This window comes from Oncorhynchus tshawytscha, linkage group LG29 (assembly GCF_018296145.1).
Source record: "Oncorhynchus tshawytscha isolate Ot180627B linkage group LG29, Otsh_v2.0, whole genome shotgun sequence".
In the NCBI taxonomy this organism is placed as follows: domain Eukaryota; kingdom Metazoa; phylum Chordata; class Actinopteri; order Salmoniformes; family Salmonidae; genus Oncorhynchus; species Oncorhynchus tshawytscha.
This window is the reverse complement of record NC_056457.1, coordinates 23,750,916-23,770,301: the sequence shown is the minus strand read 5'-3', so window position 1 is coordinate 23,770,301 and position 19,386 is coordinate 23,750,916. Positions and strand designations below refer to the sequence as shown.

General features: G+C 45.3%; 1 protein-coding gene across 1 annotated transcript; it reads left to right on the top strand.

Annotated features, from left to right (window-relative positions):
* Nucleotides 1-566: 566 nt before the first annotated feature.
* Nucleotides 567-18,814, top strand: LOC112227491 (YTH domain-containing family protein 3-like). The gene is made up of 6 exons (XM_042308572.1): nt 567-946; nt 1,460-1,484; nt 1,882-1,961; nt 2,626-3,533; nt 3,565-4,345; nt 16,912-18,814. The coding sequence occupies exons 1-6, from the start codon at nt 923-925 to the stop codon at nt 16,933-16,935; spliced, it is 1,842 nt and encodes a 613-aa protein (XP_042164506.1). The 5' UTR covers nt 567-922; the 3' UTR covers nt 16,936-18,814.
* The last annotated feature ends 572 nt before the right edge of the window (nt 18,815-19,386 follow it).

Sequence of the window (19,386 nt, the reverse complement as noted above, 5' to 3'; positions counted from 1 at the left end):
CATCATTGAAAATAAGAATTTGTTCTTAACTGACTTGCCTAGTTAAATAAAGATAAAAAATAAAATAAAAAGGATGCCATTCAAGTCCATGAGAGGAGACCTGTATGTGCTGGTAGGCAAATTATTAAAGTAATCCTTCCATGAATGTAATTTGCAATGAAAATGTCACACGACAGTGATCTTTAGGCAGGGCATTCCATATAGCCTAATGGTCTGCTTCGCAGAGAGACCGTTTCAGATTATATTGAGCAGGCAGACAGGGACAGATATGCCTGAAGTGACACAGTTTGTCACATCACAGTGAACACATAATTTATTTTAACAAGGGAAACAAACGTATGTTGTATTGTAGAGTAAAGGGTAAATCTTCTGAGACATATCATGTGAAATGTGACTGTCAGTCTGTAGTAACATGGCTCAGAGCGTCACAGGCGGAAGGTCATGGAGCAATAGAACGGAAGCGAGATAGATGCCGCGTTCATATGCTAGTCGGAACTAGGAAACTCGGAAATGTCCGACTTGCTATTTAGTTGAACGCGGCACGTGTATAACTACAACCAGTTAGCAAGTCGGACATTTCCAAGTTTCCTAGTTCCGACAAGCTTGTGAACGCGGCATAATAGCCCATCCGCCATTGTGGAATAGAGTAAGGGATATTCCAATCTGGCAGTTTCAGAGTAAGTGATACATTGTAACCGAACGTCAACTAGATCGGAAACATTTAATACCACAGACAGATACAAAGTCGCGATCCTCGGCGCTCGAGAAAATATTGCAGGGAAAGATCTGACGACTGGAGAAAAACACCGCCTCTACATACAGAGATTGGATAACCCGAGACGAGCTGAGAAAAATACCGGAGTGCAGAAGCAGGAGAAACCGTGGACAGTCGCAAACAGAAATCCGTTTCGGCTCCTGGAGGATGTCTGCAACCACAGTCGATCAGGTGCTTATTGTTGACAACCCACTGTCGTGAAATGTTTGTAGTTGCAGTTTGAGAATTGTCAACCGTTTTGTCAGCTGCTATCATTCAGTGTGGTAGGCATGCCATATAACATAGGCAAAAGTATTTGATATATGATAGCTATTAGCTGCTATGTAGGCCGAACCTTGGAGTAGCCTACCGGCTGCGCAGCGGTGGCAACAAGCTCCAGCCGGTTGCTGTATTCTGTACTATGCGGCACGTTTACTGGATGCCAGTGGGCGTTTGACATCCGGTCAATAATCACAAGGAAGCCGTAGGTCTATAAACTAGTCTAGGGCTGAATGTGTTTAAAATGTTTGTTTGATATACAGCCACTGGTATAGAATCATTGTTTGTAATTCAGTAGCCTAAGGCCTAGCTCACCTTGCATGAATGCTACCATCACTCTTCTCCCTATCAAACATTGACCTAATATGCTAAATCTGATGCATCTCTTTTCTCTCTTTTTTTTGCACTTGCCCATTCTGATGTCAGAGACCCAAAGGACAAGGAAATAAAGGTATTCCCGTCACTGTATTATTTTACTATTGCATGGTTGTTGTGGAGTTTGATGGCAGTCAAACTGTTGTCTGACTAAGGAAATGCTTTGTGAAAACTGTGATAACAAAAGAGTGTAATTAAATCACTGCTTTCATCACTCTTCCACCACATTTTGGTGACCTGGTGTCATCAGTCAAAAGTAGGTCAACTAACCAAATATACCTATACACCACTGTGCCTGTCATATTATTGGGTGTTGTTCTACCCCAACTACTTAAAGGCAATATAAGGGGGTTTATCAGCTGTTCATTATTAGTTTATAGATCTGTTAAACACAATGGTTTATTTTAGCCGAGAGACCTTTTTGGTTATATCACATCTAAAGAATAACCTAAGAACCATTTTTTTTTCTCCAGTGCAAAACGGATCAATGCATCAGAAGGATGGAGTAAACGATGAAGACTATGAACCTTACCTAAGCAGCCAGACAAATCAGGTGAGTGAGTGTACCCATTGTGTCCAAGCCTGTCAGCCATGCAACTTGCCGTTCCACAGCATAGAGGGGATATGTGTTATTTGTGCCTTTTGAACCGGCATGAACCCTCCAGAATAGTGTCTTATAGTGATATATGAAGGTGTATAGAGTGTTAATCTAAAGTCACTGTATAGTAGTCTACGTGAAGGAGGAGCTATTGACAGATGACTGACTCATTTTTAAATGGAAAAGTATTCAAAATGACATTTTGATAGTGGAATTATTGTTGATTTTCTTTTTGTACTAAAAAGAAAACTGGGTGGTGTTCATCTTGTGCCTGGGTGGACAAGCTTACTTTGTCTTATAGGATTCTAGTGAAATGTAGCCAAGAACAAACCCACTATCACCCACGCCAATTTACTTATAAAATAAATTCTTGTTGTTGTAATAATTGTCAGAGTTCACATCGGACAGATTATTATAAAACTGTTGCTGTCTTCTCTTGTTGCTATGGGAAACATTTGATAGAGCTGGTATCTATCATTTCCACTGAAAGCCAATCTTGCTCCTTAAGAAGAATGCTGATTTATTTCTTAGTTACGGTTTTGAAGAGATGGGCAAGATTTGTCTTAGCTTCTATCATTAAGGTCATCCATTAACTGACCCCTGTTCTTCCCTTCTGCAGAATAACAGCTACCCACCAATGTCCGACCCCTACATGCCCAGCTACTATGCTCCCTCCATAGGCTTCCCTTACTCCCTGGGAGAGGCGCCCTGGTCCACTGCAGGGGACCCCCCCATGCCCTACTTGACCACCTATGGACAGATGAGCAATGGCGAGCACCACTTTATCCCTGACGGAGTGTTCAGCCAGCCAGGCGCCCTGGGCAATACCCCTCCCTTCCTCAGCCAGCATGGCTTCAACTTCTTCCCTGGAAACGCAGACTATTCCACCTGGGGCACCAGTGTCTCTCAGGGCCAGTCCACACAGAGCAATGCCTATAGTAATAGTTATGGTTACACCCCTAGTTCCCTGGGGAGGGCCATAACTGACGGACAGGCGGGCTTCAGCAGTGACGCCCAGCTCAGTAAGGTCCCGGTGCTGAGCAGCATCGAGCAGGGCATGACTGGGTTAAAACTGGGAACGGACATGGGCGCCGCCGTCACCAAGACTGTCGGCTCGCCCCTCGGGGGCATGAGTAGCATGGCGGCCAATAGCATGCCACCGTTGGTTAGTTCCTCAGCCCCCAAACCCACGTCCTGGGCGGCCATCGCCAGGAAGCCGGCCAAGCCCCAGCCCAAGGTCAAGCCCAAAGCCACCATGGGGATGGGGGGCCCTACCATTCCCCCGCCGCCCATCAAGCACAACATGAACATTGGCACCTGGGACGATAAGGGCTCCCTCAACAAGCCCCCCTTAGCTCAGACCATGATGCCCCCTCAGACCATGGTGCAGCAGACCCTGATGGGCCAGCCCCTGCTGCAGAGCCCTCTGCCCCACCAACATCAGCCCCAACATCAGCCCCAACATCAGCCCCAACACCAGCACCAACACCAGCAGCACCACCAACCCTTTCAGCTGCAGTCGCTCCAGTCCCCCAACACCCCCAGCAGATTTCCCCAGGCCCCCACACCCCCACCAACACCCCCACCCCCACCAGAACTTTTCCTCCCAGCCCGGCCACCCTCAACCCATGCATCAACACCAACACTCCCAGCTCCCACCCCAGAACCGCTGGGTGGCTCCTCGGAACAGGGGCACCTTCAACCAGGGAGGGGCGGAAGGCTTTGGGATGGGTGTTGGTGGGGTCTCCCTCAGTGCCTCTCCCTGCTCCGGGGAGGTGCACCCCGTGTTAGAGAAACTGCGGGCCCTCAACAACTACAACCCCAAAGACTTTGACTGGAACCTGAAGAACGGCCGTGTGTTCATCATCAAGAGCTACTCTGAGGACGACATCCACCGCTCAATCAAATACTCCATCTGGTGCAGCACCGAGCACGGCAACAAGCGCCTGGACGGGGCCTACCGCTCGCTGGGGGCCAAGGGGCCCCTCTACCTGCTGTTCAGCGTCAACGGCAGTGGTCATTTCTGCGGCGTGGCGGAGATGCGCTCGCCTGTGGATTACAACTCCTACGCAGGCGTTTGGTCTCAGGACAAGTGGAAGGGCAAGTTTGAGGTGAAGTGGGCGTTTGTGAAGGACGTGCCCAACAACCAGTTGAGGCACATCAGGCTGGAGAACAATGACAACAAGCCCGTCACCAACTCCAGGGACACTCAGGAGGTGCCTCTGGAGAAGGCCAAGCAAGTGCTTAAAATTATCGCAACTTTCAAGCATACCACCTCAATCTTTGATGACTTTGCACATTATGAGAACCGCCAGGAGGAGGAAGAAGCCCTGCGGAGGGTGAGAGAACCGTGCTGCTGACACACATAACACACAACACACACACACACACACACACACACACACACACACACACACACCCACCCCCCTATCGTATCAGCTGACAGCAGCAGAGTGTCTATATGAGATTGACTGACTAGTGACCATCTGTCACACAGTGTAGTACTGGTCAGTGTCTATCATCTGAGGTCTTAGTTCATAGGCCTCTAGTCTACTCCCATGTTCCATGTTCCATGTTCCATTTCTACCAGTGTCATTACTCCATGGTGGTGGGTTCTACCTGTGTCATTACTCCATGGTGGTGGGTTCTACCTGTGTCATTACTCCATGGTGGTGGGTTCTACCAGTGTCATTACTCCATGGTGATGGGTTCTACCTGTGTCATTACTCCATGGTGGTGGGTTCTACCAGTGTTATTACTCCATGGTGATGGGTTCTACCAGTGTCATTACTCCATGGTGGTGGGTTCTACCAGTGTCATTACTCCATGGTGGTGGGTTCTACCAGTGTCATTACTCCATGGTGGTGGGTTCTACCAGTGTCATTACTCCATGGTGGTGGGTTCTACCAGTGTCATTACTCCATGGTGGTGGGTTCTACCAGTGTCATTACGCCATGGTGGTGGGTTCTACCAGTGTCATTACGCCATGGTGGTGGGTTCTACCAGTGTCATTACTCCATGGTGGTGGGTTCTACCAGTGTCATTACTCCATGGTGGTGGGTTCTACCAGTGTCATTACTCCATGGTGGTGGGTTCTACCAGTGTCATTACTCCATGGTGGTGGGTTCTACCAGTGTCATTACTCCATGGTGGTGGGTTCTACCAGTGTCATTACTCCATGGTGGTGGGTTCTACCAGTGTCATTACTCCATGGTGGTGGGTTCTACCAGTGTCATTACTCCATGGTGGTGGGTTCTACCAGTGTCATTACTCCATGGTGGTGGGTTCATTACTCCATGGTGGTGGGTTCTACCAGTGTCATTACTCCATGGTGGTGGGTTCTACCAGTGTCATTACTCCATGGTGGTGGGTTCTACCAGTGTCATTACTACATGGTGGTGGGTTCCATGGTGGTGGGTTCTACCAGTGTCATTACTCCATGGTGGTGGGTTCTACCAGTGTCATTACTCCATGGTGGTGGGTTCTACCAGTGTCATTACTCCATGGTGGTGGGTTCTATGTCATTACTCCATGGTGGTGGGTTCTACCAGTGTCATTACTCCATGGTGGTGGGTTCTACCAGTGTCATTACTCCATGGTGGTGGGTTCTACCAGTGTCATTACTCCATGGTGGTGGGTTCTACCAGTGTCATTACTCCATGGTGGTGGGTTCTACCAGTGTCATTACTCCATGGTGGTGGGTTCTACCAGTGTCATTACTCCATGGTGGTGGGTTCTACCAGTGTCATTACTCCATGGTGGTGGGTTCTACCAGTGTCATTACTCCATGGTGGTGGGTTCTACCAGTGTCATTACTCCATGGTGGTGGGTTCTACCAGTGTCATTACTCCATGGTGGTGGGTTCTACCAGTGTCATTACTCCATGGTGGTGGGTTCTACCAGTGTCATTACTCCATGGTGGTGGGTTCTACCAGTGTCATTACTCCATGGTGGTGAGGTAGGTTGATGTGTGGAATTAGCAGCCCGTCCCTCAGGCCTGTCATCAGACCATCATCACTACCATCTTTGCCCACCAGTGGGTCTGCTTGGGTCCAACCAGGAAACCCTGTCTGATGAGGCAGCCATCTTGTGTGGCTGTGTGCTTCTGTGAGAGTGATCTGGAGAGTGGGACACATAGGGGTTTCCTGAAACAGGCTGCATTCCTCACATACCTCCCCTCAGACAAAGGCAGAAGTGGCTCTTATCTACCTTTTGAACACCAGGCCTCTGGCAGACACAGGCTCCTCTTGCTTCATTAGCTGTTCTCTCCATCAGCCCAGCTCCACCCTGTGTGCCTAATGTGTTTCACTGGGAATTTCTGGGTTATGTTTCAACATGGTTCAACTGTTTTATATTTCAGGGTTATTCCGCAACGATTTGGGAAAAAAATAACATTATTCTCTGGTTCTTCCTTGCGCAGGCAGACACACTTTGAGCGATAAAATACATACAACATTTTGAAGGTGGAAAACAACTAAAACAAGGATTGTTTTAGGGATAGACCAGTGAGGAAAACATTTAAACCTTTTATCTTAAGCACACATTCCTAAGTAAAACTAAATATGCAAATATTTTAAGAAACCCCCCACACAACCTGCTCTCTTTCTCCCTCCCCTCGCTCTCATTTTCTCGTTCACATTTTCACATTTTCTCTCTCTATTTGTCATTTTCTCTCTGTTCTTTTCTCTCGCTCTCTGTTCTTTTCTCTCTCTCTCGCTCTCCTTCCCTTTCTCTATCATAATATTTGAAGTCCAGGTTTTCAGGAGCACTGAAACAACTTGTTAGTAGGAAGTGTGTTTTGACGGTTGCTGAGATAGCGCTGTGTAGCCTAGTGTGGGGCAGGTGAGAGGCTCTGCTGTTGTAGCCCTGACCCCTCTACATGACAACACAGGTCCTGACAGAACCCTCACTGGCTCACTTTCCCCAGCCTGACCAGGTTAATTGACCCACATTGTTAGGCCTATCTCCTCTCACTCTGAGGGCTGTCAAGTGGAGTGGTCTGTAGCATGTCATCTCCGAGGCTTGAAGCTAACAATGCTAAGTTAACTGTGGAGACTGAGACAGTATACAGGATGAACAGTATAGACCTAGATCAGTAGATTGAAATATTTGCACAGGTGTGTTTGTCAATGTTGTCTGTGGGATGTGTGTGTCAGTGTCAATATTGCAGTCCCCCAAGTTAACCCTTCAGTGCATGAGTTCAGTAGGTAGGTGGATGTGAGTAGGTGGGTGGGTGGATGTGAGTAGTTGATGTTAGGGATGGGCATTCTAGAAATGTTGAGACTGTTGGAGAACTCGCATGACATTTTTCCGATTTACACGATTGAAAGAAAAAATGTGTACATTCATCTATATGCCAACAGATCGCACCAATGCCTAATTAATCATAACCATTACAGATAACAAATCCTAATTGTTAAATTGCCCCATATATACAGTGCCTTGCGAAAGTATTCGGCCCCCTTGAACTTTGTGACCTTTTGCCACATTTCAGGCTTCAAACATAAAGATATAAAACTGTATTTTTTTGTGAAGAATCAACAACAAGTGGGACACAATCATGAAGTGGAATGATATTTATTGGATATTTCAAACTTTTTTAACAAATCAAAAACTGAAAAATTGGGCGTGCAAAATTATTCAGCCCCCTTAAGTTAATACTTTGTAGCGCCACCTTTTGCTGCGATTACAGCTGTAAGTCGCTTGGGGTATGTCTCTATCAGTTTTGCACATCGAGAGACTGACATTTTTTCCCATTCCTCCTTGCAAAACAGCTCGAGCTCAGTGAGGTTGGATGGAGAGCATTTGTGAACAGCAGTTTTCAGTTCTTTCCACAGATTCTCGATTGGATTCAGGTCTGGACTTTGACTTGGCCATTCTAACACCTGGATATGTTTATTTTTGAACCATTCCATTGTAGATTTTGCTTTATGTTTTGGATCATTGTCTTGTTGAAGACAAATCTCCGTCCCAGTCTCAGGTCTTTTGCAGACTCCATCAGGTTTTCTTACAGAATGGTCCTGTATTTGGCTCCATCCATCTTCCCATCAATTTTAACCATCTTCCCTGTCCCTGCTGAAGAAAAGCAGGCCCAAACCATGATGCTGCCACCACCATGTTTGACAGTGGGGATGGTGTGTTCAGTGTGATGAGCTGTGTTGCTTTTACGCCAAACATAACGTTTTGCATTGTTGCCAAAAAGTTCAATTTTGGTTTCATCTGACCAGAGCACCTTCTTCCACATGTTTGGTGTGTCTCCCAGGTGGCTTGTGGCAAACTTTAAACGACACTTTTTATGGATATCTTTAAGAAATGGCTTTCTTCTTGCCACTCTTCCATAAAGGCCAGATTTGTGCAATATACGACTGATTGTTGTCCTATGGACAGAGTCTCCCACCTCAGCTGTAGATCTCTGCAGTTCATCCAGAGTGATCATGGGCCTCTTGGCTGCATCTCTGATCAGTTTTCTCCTTGTATGAGCTGAAAGTTTAGAGGGACGGCCAGGTCTTGGTAGATTTGCAGTGGTCTGATACTCCTTCCATTTCAATATTATCGCTTGCACAGTGCTCCTTGGGATGTTTAAAGCTTGGGAAATCTTTTTGTATCCAAATCCGGCTTTAAACTTCTTCACAACAGTATCTCGGACCTGCCTGGTGTGTTCCTTGTTCTTCATGATGCTCTCTGCGCTTTTAACGGACCTCTGAGACTATCACAGTGCAGGTGCATTTATACGGAGACTTGATTACACACAGGTGGATTGTATTTATCATCATTAGTCATTTAGGTCAACATTGGATCATTCAGAGATCCTCACTGAACTTCTGGAGAGAGTTTGCTGCACTGAAAGTAAAGGGGCTGAATAATTTTGCACACACAATTTTTCAGTTTTTGATTTGTTAAAAAAGTTTGAAATATCTAATAAATGTCGTTCCACTTCATGATTGTGTCCCACTTGTTGTTGATTCTTCACAAAAAAATACAGTTTTATATCTTTATGTTTGAAGCCTGAAATGTGGCAAAAGTTCAAGGGGGCCGAATACTTTCGCAAGGCACTGTGTGTATATATATATATATACATTATATATAATGTGTGTGTGTGTGTGTGTGTGTATATATATATGTACAGTGGGGCAAAAAAGTATTTAGTCAGCCACCAATTGCGCAAGTTCTCCCACTTAAAGATGAGAGAGGCCTGTAATTTTCATCATAGGTACACTTCAACTATGACAGACAAAATGAGAAAATAAATCCAGAAAATCACATTGTAGGATTTTTAATGAATTTATTTGCAAATTATGGTGGAAAAAGAGTATTTGGTCACCTACAAACAAGCAAGATTTCTGGCTCTCAGAGACCTGTAACTTCAGAGGCTCCTCTGTCCTCCACTCGTTACCTGTATTAATGGCACCTGTTTGAACTTGTTATCAGTATAAAAGACACCTGTCCACAACCTCAAACAGTCACACTCCAAACTCCACTATGGCCAAGACCAAAGAGCTGTCAAAGGACACCAGAAACAAAATTGTAGACCTGCACCAGGCTGGGAAGACTGAATCTGCAATAGGTAAGCAGCTTGGTTTGAAGAAAGCAACTGTGGGAGCAATTATTAGGAAATGGAAGACTTACAAGACCACTGATCATCTCCCTAGATCTGGGGCTCCATGCAAGATCTCACCCAGTGGGGTCAAAATGATCACAAGAATCACACCTAGTGAATGACCTGCAGAGAGCTGGGACCAAAGTAACAAAGCCTACCATCAGTAACACACTACGCCGCCAGGGACTCAAATCCTGCAGTGCCAGACGTGTCCCCCTGCTTAAGCCAGTACATGTCCAGGCCCGTCTGAAGTTTGCTAGAGAGCATTTGGATGATCCAGAAGAAGATTGGGAGAATGTCAGATGAAACCAAAATATAACTTTTTGGTAAAAAGACAAGACACTCTTATTTCTCCAGCCCTTATAACAGTCAAGACACACCTATTGTATAGTTTTTTTTAAAAACATGACTAAAATAGAACAGAATATTTTTCTAAATGAAAATGTTGCCAGTGTGAAGTGATGCACATCTTGTGCCAGAGGCAGATATTTTCAGTGATCATTTTAAACAGGGCTCAATTTGGTGAGTTGAAAGACCATTTTTTTCAGGGTTACAAACCAAAATTGGTTTTATTTTCGCTATACAGACATTCGATTTAGTTTATTCTACCCATTCTATGGGAATTTTTTAAATAGATGAACAAATCCACATTGAATACTGCATGGTGATGAATTATGGCCACAACACCTGTTTGCTGAGTAGGCAATGCTTAATGATTCTGATGAAAAATACACTCTGTCTTTATCAAACTAATCTTTTTTGCCTATTTTCAGAGTGGAACCTGTCTATATTTAGGGTGGGTTATAGCTTAGGTTAACCAATTCTAAATGGCACTAGCAGTTCACAAAGTATCTTAAGTGGAAAGCAGATGGGACGCAATGAATCCAAAACTGCAGCGCGTTGTTGGAACATATTTTTCTACTTTAATCAACCAGTCCGTTTCGAATTTGCGATTGAACTGTCATCATTTGACAAAGAATATAGCTTGTGTGTCCCATCGGTTAGATACGTTTTTATAGGCATTTCATTTCTGTCCGCCTAACGGGAGGGGAGCGGTCGGAATGCAATTGAGTGAATGAGACACTGAGGGGAAATGGAATTTAGGGAGAACAGCTGTCTGCACTGTGTTATTTATGTCATGTTTTGTTGTGCCCTGCAAATGTACAAATGGAACATGAGAGTAAAAGCTAATAAACGTTGTCTCCATGACAACATTTCACTTGCCCATTCGGGCAGCCACAAAGCACATTCCACCAAATAATTGTACAGCACGAAAAAAAGGCATCTCTGTTTAAAGACCGAGCTTTGACATCTGTTCAAGAACTTGTACTCATGTCCATCTCTAGTGGATGTGAGTGGGTGGCCTTAGGTGGACACAGACATGCTGTGGAGGCCTTTGTTTCCCCAGCCACCCAGACCAGGTCAGCCTCCAGCCCCAGACAGTGGCCTCTCTATTTTGATGGTGTTACACTTGAGGCCCAGGACTTCCCCTGCTGTGCCTACTGACGCTGACCACTGCGTGCGTGTGAGCGAGGGAGAGAAATGCACTGCAGCTAGGCCCGTATTTGTGTGTGTCAGTAAATGAATGGTTGTGGGAGTAAACTGACAGGCCTGCATTTCTTATGGCTCCATGGAGTCAATAAAACACAAACATCCAGCACAACCAGAGATATGATCAGCAGGGGTGTATTCGCGGAAGGAGAGGGGAGTGTGTGTGTTGGGGGTGGAATGGGAAAGGTTTGGGTTAAATAACATGTTGGTCGAGTACACACATTTTGCAGATTGTTATCGCAGGTGCAGCGAAATTGTTTTCTCGCTCCAACAGTGCAGTAATACCGAACAATACAAAACAAATCCCCAAAATAAAAATGGAATTATGAAATATCAGAATGAGCGATGTCAGATGTGTATGGGGTGTTTAGACAGTATATGAATAGAAAAGCTGTGTACAGCAGTAGTTATATAGGATGAACCTTGATTAGAATACAGTATACTGTATACACAGGAAGCTCAATTTGGTGAGTTCAAAAACCATTTTTTTTCAGGGTTACAAACCAAAATCAGTTTTATTTTTGATATACAGACGTTCGATTTAGTTTATTCTGCTTGTTCTTTGGAATGTTCTAAATAGATGAACAATTCCACATTGAATACTGCACGATGATGAATTATAGCCACAGCATCTGTTTGCTGAGTAGGCAAAGCATGAGCACCAAGCCTCATGCAATGGAAAAATGTCAGATAAAGCAATTTCAAAGATTTGGCTGTTTTTAATCTTTTCTACGCTGTAATAAAGGCTTTTTAAAAATGGTTTCATTAGAACAGACTGGTATTACTTATCATGTATTTAGTGTTGATTACACTGTTCCAAACAGGCAGAAAGATAATATTGTAATCTAACTGCACCGGTTTGTCACACACAATATGCACGCAGCTCTCGCTCCATTTTCTTCATCAAGTCAAACGTCTTCCACAGATCTGACTTCCTCTTTCCCTCCTGAGCAACCAGTAAACATTTGCCCGTTTCAAGTTTCTTTTTCATGTCCCCTTTTACATCCGTGTTACTGTGTTGGGAGTTTGTTAGAACTCATTTATTGATGTGATTATGACAGACTATAGGTCAGGCCTTATTGGTCACATGCATAAAATGCTTACATGTTTCACGTAAAGAGAGCAAGGGTTGAGAGAATAGGGAATGTTTTTCTTGAGGAAATTAGGGATTTCGGTAACAGAACTTTTCAGTCAGAAACAAGTAAGAAACTAAATGGCTGAAATGATTTGCAGCTTCAGCACAGACAGCACAATAAACGCTGTGCTGTGGTACCTTTTCATGGCATTAGGGAGGAGAGCGAGACAACGTGTGCCTATCACACAGACACTCACTGTAAATGATTTTTACAGAGTGACCATCGGGCTCTTTATTGAGTCATTTCTGTCTTAATTATTTAATCAAACAGTGTGCTAAAAGCATCAGACAAGCACAGTGCATATGTAGTCGTGGCCAAAAGTTTTGAGAATGACACAAATATAGATTTTCACAAAGTCTGCTGCCTCAGTTTGTATGGTGGCAATTTGCATATACTCCAGAATGTAATGAAGAGTGATCAGATGAATTGCAATTAATTCCAAAAAACATTTCCACTGCATTTCAGCCCTGCCCAAAAGGACCAGCTGACATCATCTCAGTGATTCTCTCGTTAACACAGGTGTGAGTGTTGACAAGGACAAGGCTGGAGATCACTCTGTCATGCTGATTGAGTTCGAATAACAGACTGGAAGCTTCAAAAGGAGGGTGGTGCTTGGAATCATTGTTCTTCCTCTGTCAACCATTGTTGCCTGCAAAGAAACATGTGCCGTCATCATTACTTTGCACAAAAAGGGCTTCACGGGCAAGGATACTGCTGCCAGTAAGATTGCACCTAAATCAAACATTTATTGAATCATTAAGAACTTCAAGGAGAGCAGTTCAATTGTTGTGAAGAAGGCTTCAGGGCACCCAAGAAAGTCCAGCAAGCGCCAGAACCGTCTCCTAAAGTTGATTCAGCTGCGGGATCGGGGCACCACCAGTACAGAGCTTGCTCAGGAATGGCAGCAGGCAGGTGTGAGTGCATCTGCACGCACAGTGAGGCAAAGACTTTTGGAGGATGGCCTGGTGTCAAGAAGGGCAGCAAAGAAGCCACTTCTCTCCAGGAAAAACATCAGGGACAGACTGATATTCTGCAAAAGGTACAGGGATTGGACTGCTGAGGACTGGGGTAAAGTCATTTTCTCTGATAAATCCCCTTTCCGATTGTTTGGGGCATCCAGAAAAAAGCTTGTCCGGAGAAGACAAGGTGAGGGCTACCATCAGTCCTGTGTCATGCCAACAGTAAAGCATCCTGAGACCATTCATGTGTGGGGTTGCTTCTCAGCCAAGGGAGTGGACTCACTCACAATTTTGCCTAAGAACACAGCCATGAATAAAGAATGGTACCAACACATCCTCCGAGAGTAACTTCTCCCAACCATCCAGGAACAGTTTGGTGACGAACAATGCCTTTTACAGCATGATGGAGCACCTTGCCATAAGGCAAAAGTGATAACTAAGTGGGTCTGGGAACAAAACATCAATATTTTGGGTCCATGGCCAGGAAACTCCCCAGACCTTAATCCCATTGAGAACTTGTGGTCAATCCTCAAGAGGCGGGTGGACAAACAAAAACCCACAAATTCTGACAAACTCCTAGCATTGATTATGCAAGAATGAGCTGCCATCAGTCAGGATGTGGTCCAGAAGTTAATTGACAGCATGCTAGGGCAGATTGCAGAGGTCTTGAAAAAGAAGGGTAAACACTGCAAATATTGATTCTTTGCATCAACTTCATGTAATTGTCAATAAAAGCCTTTGACACTTATGAAATGCTTGTTAATATGCTTCAGTATTCCATAGTAACATCTGACGAAAATATCTAAAGACACTGAAGCAGCAAACGTTGTGGAAATTAATATTTGTGTCATTCTCCAAACTTTAGATTTTATTCAAACACATGTCTCTATATGGAAATATAAATTTAAACATTTGACCAATTGATTGGTCGAGAGAACAGGAAGACTCGGTCGACCAATAATTATGTTAGTCAGAGACAGCCCTAAAGCGTTTCACCCTCTCCACTGTGGCTTCGTCGACATTATCTGCTGAAGTCCACGATCAGCTCCTTTTGTTTTCTTGACGTTGAGGGAGAGGTTATTTTCCTGCCACCACTCTGCTAGGGCTCTCACCTCCTCCCTATAGGCTGTCTTGTCATTGTTGGTAATCGGGCCTATCACTGTTGTATTGTTAGCAAACTTGATGATTTAGTTGGCGACGTGCGTGGCCACATAGTCATGAGTGAACAGGAAGTACAGGACGGGGCTGAGCATGCACCCTTGTGGGGCCCCTGTGTTATGGATCAGCGTAGTGGAAGTGTTTTTTCCTACCTTCTCCACCCGGGGATGGCCTGTCAGGAAGTCCAGGATTCAGTTACAGAGGGAAGTGTTTCGTCCCAGGGCTCTGTACTTCGTGATGAGCTTGGAGGGTTCTATGGTGTTGAATACTGAGCTGTAGTCAATAAACAGCATTCTTACATAGGTATTCCTCTTGTCCAGTTGGAATAGGGCAGTGTGCAGTGCAATGGCGATTGTGTCATTGTGGATTTGTTGCGGTAATATGCTAACTGAAGTTGGTCTAGGGCGGCGAGTAAGGTGGAAGTGATATGATCCTTAAGTAGCCTCTCAAAGCACTTCATGATGACAGAAGTGAGTGCTACGATAGTCATTTAGTTCAGTTACCTTTGCTTTCCTGGATACAGGAACAATGATGGACATCTTGAAGCAAGTGGGGACAACAGACTGGTATAGGGAGAGCTTGAATATGTCTGTATACACTCCAGCCAGCTGGTCTGCCCATGCTCTCAGCCCTAGTCGTCATCAGCTGGTCTGCCCATGCTCTCAGCCCTAGTCGTCATCAGCTGGTCTGCCCATGCTCTAAGCCCTAGTCGTCATCAGCTGGTCTGCCCATGCTCTCAGCCCTAGTCGTCACCAGCTGGTCTGCCCATGCTCTCAGCCCTAGTCGTCATCAGCTGGTCTGCCCATGCTCTCAGCCCTAGTCGTCATCAGCTGGTCTGCCCATGCTCTAAGCCCTAGTCGTCATCAGCTGGTCTGCCCATGCTGCCCTAGTCTGCTGGTCTGCCCATGCTCTCAGCCCTAGTCGTCATCAGCTGGTCTGCCCATGCTCTAAGCCTAGTCGTCATCAGCTGGTCTGCCCATGCTCTAAGCCCTAGTCGTCATCAGCTGGTCTGCCCATGCTCTAAGCCCTAGTCGTCATCAGCTGGTCTGCCCATGCTCTAAGCCCTAGTCGTCATCAGCTGGTCTGCCCATGCTCTAAGCCCTAGTCGTCATCAGCTGGTCTGCCCATGCTCTAAGCCCTAGTCGTCATCAGCTGGTCTGCCCATGCTCTAAGCCCTAGTCGTCATCAGCTGGTCTGCCCATGCTCTAAGCCCTAGTCGTCATCAGCTGGTCTGCCCATGCTCTAAGCCCTAGTCGTCATCAGCTGGTCTGCCCATGCTCTATAAGCCCTAGTCGTCATCAGCTGGTCTGCCCATGCTCTATAAGCCCTAGTCGTCATCAGCTGGTCTGCCCATGCTCTAAGCCCTAGTCGTCATCAGCTGGTCTGCCCATGCTCTAAGCCCTAGTCGTCATCAGCTGGTCTGCCCATGCTCTAAGCCCTAGTCGTCATCAGCTGGTCTGCCCATGCTCTAAGCCCTAGTCGTCATCAGCTGGTCTGCCCATGCTCTATAAGCCCTAGTCGTCATCAGCTGGTCTGCCCATGCTCTAAGCCCTAGTCGTCATCAGCTGGTCTGCCCATGCTCTAAGCCCTAGTCGTCATCAGCTGGTCTGCCCATGCTCTCAGCCCTAGTCGTCATCAGCTGGTCTGCCCATGCTCTATAAGCCCTAGCTGCTGGTCTGCCCATGCTCTATAAGCCCTAGTCGTCATCAGCTGGTCTGCCCATGCTCTATAAGCCCTAGTCGTCATCAGCTGGTCTGCCCATGCTCTAAGCCCTAGTCGTCATCAGCTGGTCTGCCCATGCTCTAAGCCCTAGTCGTCATCAGCTGGTCTGCCCATGCTCTATAAGCCCTAGTCGTCATCAGCTGGTCTGCCCATGCTCTAAGCCCTAGTCGTCATCAGCTGGTCTGCCCATGCTCTATAAGCCCTAGTCGTCATCAGCTGGTCTGCCCATGCTCTAAGCCCTAGTCGTCATCAGCTGGTCTGCCCATGCTCTAAGCCCTAGTCGTCATCAGCTGGTCTGCCCATGCTCTAAGCCCTAGTCGTCATCAGCTGGTCTGCCCATGCTCTATAAGCCCTAGTCGTCATCAGCTGGTGAAAATCAGTCACCCGTCATCATTAACAGTTAAGGGAATACTCAGCCATTATGAGGATTACAGTTACAGAAACTAGCCTTTCAAAGAAAGGAGAGTTTGAATCGTCACTCAGAGTTCCACAAGCAAGAACTCATCTTGGTAGAACTCTTCAGTTGACACCACTGTGTGACATACACAAATGTTGAAGTGAAGTGCATGTATGTTCCTTGGGGATTTGGCCCTTCGATGTTTAACTTGCAATGTCTTGCATCACTGAGCTTTTATCACATAAACGGAGGACAAGCGATTCAGTCAAAGAAATACTAATTTCCCTGAGGATGTTTTCTAACAGCATTCCATGTGTTTTTTCCCCTCCCACTTATGCATCCTCTAATTTGGTTTATTTTCCCCTCTCTCTCTTTCTTTCCTCAGGAGCGGAATAGAAATCAACAGTAAACATACAGAGAACTCCCTGCTAGAAGGCAAACACTAATGACATAGGACCTTAAATAATTAGCCTAACCACACGGAAACTAAGGGTTTTGCCATCTTTTCTGCTGAAGACAACAACAACAAGACGACGACGTCGTATCTCGTGACTTGAACACGACGACGGACTCGCCTGTATCAGTTCTCTGGTGATGTACCCCAGTGTTCCTGTCTGGGGGAAAGGAAAGAACTTTACTCACTTTAAACTCTCTTCTAAAACAGCCTCTACCAATACCCTGAACTCTCTAATAACTCTCTTCTAAAACAGCCTCTACCAATACCCTGAACTCTCTAATAACTCTCTTCTAAAACAGCCTCTACCAATACCCTGAACTCTCTAATAACTCTCTTCTAAAACAGCCTCTACCAATACCCTGAACTCTCTAATAACTCTCTTCTAAAACAGCCTCTACCAATACCCTGAACTCTCTAATAACTCTCTTAAAGCACTTTCAGTCCTTCTAAAACAGCCTCTACCAATACCCTGAACTCTCTAATAACTCTCTTAAAGCACTTTCAGTCCTTCTAAAACAGCCTCTACCAATACCCTGAACTCTCTAATAACTCTCTTAAAGCACTTTCAGTCCTTCTAAAACAGCCTCTACCAATACCCTTAACTCTCCAATAACTCTCTTAAAGCACTTTCTCTCTGGACTTCTGTTTGTTATAACTAACTGACTAACCAGTGTAGTTGCTTTTTCTGAGGCTTTCACCAGATTATTTGTCGTTTTTTGTTAAGTTTTTAATACCTCCCAAATTTTGGGGAAGAAAAATGTAGTTCCCCTCCCCCCATGAACTTCAGCACCTTCGGACAAGATTCAAAAAGGTAGTTCCCCTCCCCCCATGAACTTCAGCACCTTCAGACAAGATTCAAAAAGGTAGTTCCCCTCCCCCATGAACTTCAGCACCTTCAGACAAGATTCAAAAAGGTAGTTCCCCTCCCCCCATGAACTTCAGCACCTTCAGACAAGATTCAAAAATGTATAATGTGTAACAAAACCATTTACTTGAATCTGCACTCGGCTTGTGATTGATTGACAGGTGAGAGAAATGACAGGACACGCCCAAAATAATGCCAATCATTAGACGAACCCGGCCCTTACTCCCGCCCCTTTATTTCTGCATCTGTTTCTGTGTATCAAACGATGAGATGGATGATGTAGTGAGCTGGGTGAACGGCAGTTAATGCACATGTTTGTTTAATTTCTCATGATTATTATGTAACTCTGAAGTGCATTTGTCTGAGGAGAAATCTGCTCTGCGGTAACAGTCGCCTTGGTAGCTGTCGCCTTGGTAGCTGTCGGTAACTTGTCTTTTATTCTGTTGTTAATGTACTGTACCGTACCTCAGGCTAAAGCTGGGGCCTGTTCAGGAGGCTTCAACGTTACACAACATTCAGATAGCAAATGCATTGTGTAGAGTAGATAGGATTCTCTGTTATGTTGGGAATCAGGGAATCTTGTCAGCTCTATATATTCTGTTTCCATCTGCAACGTTGGGTAATGTTTCACCTCACTGAGCAGGCCCCAGGCTCTCTGTCTCTGAAGAACTCTATAACGCTTTTGGGATGACCCTCCTCCCCTGGCGTTCCTGGCTCCAGGTAGAAGTTACCATTAACCACAGATCTGGGATCAGATACTTTACCCCACACCCTAACCTAAACCATGAGGGGGATGAAAGATATATCTGATCATAGATCAGTGGTTAGGAGTGACTTCAGCGCTGCCCATTTGCTGCTTGGTGTAACAGAGGGGTTTCCTGAAAGCTGAACATCACCAAGGAAGTGAGCATTTTCTCCTCAAGGTGTCTCGCTAGCGAAAATAAACATTACCCATGTTTAGTGAAACAAATGCTTCTGAGTTGTTACTTCCCAGGAATTGAACATAACATAACATTGTGCTTGGAGCTCTGCTGAATGAGTACACACTGGAAGTTAGACCTGAGACACAGTTGAGACTCACCTTCTCTTGTTCAAAACTGACCCCAAATCAAGTGAAATGCATGAAGGGTTACAACACTAGTACCCACTGTGTCATCCATTTGTTGTTTCTGCACATGATCCTGTAATATAACAGCTTTTAGTGCTATCTGGTATCCTTGGGATGTCCCTAGCCTAAATCCTTAACCCTTACCTAACCTTAACCCTTACCGTAGCCATTTTACATTTCAACTTCAATGGGGCAACGTCAGAGTTGCACGTCCCAAGGATCCACTTTTCCCAGCTTTTAACTTTCACTAATATAAAATGCCCACAATTGACACGTCATAAGCTGTGTCCCAATAACATGGCTTCTTCCACTCTCCTTCATCATGACTGATACTGCAGGCGAAACCACTTGACGTCTTTATTCACTGTTCTTGAATATGACTAATTATATTTCAAAAGCAAGTCCTTGCGAATCAGTATAGTCCTGAATG

Bases quoted from the DNA above. Each gene is read 5' to 3' on its own strand.
- LOC112227491 (XM_042308572.1), top strand. From the start codon at position 923: ATGTCTGCAACCACAGTCGATCAG. The intron at 1,485-1,881 runs GTATTCCCGTCA...TTTTTTCTCCAG, and splicing joins CAAAGGACAAGGAAATAAAG to TGCAAAACGGATCAATGCAT. The intron at 3,534-3,564 runs GTCCCCCAACAC...AGATTTCCCCAG, and splicing joins TTTCAGCTGCAGTCGCTCCA to GCCCCCACACCCCCACCAAC.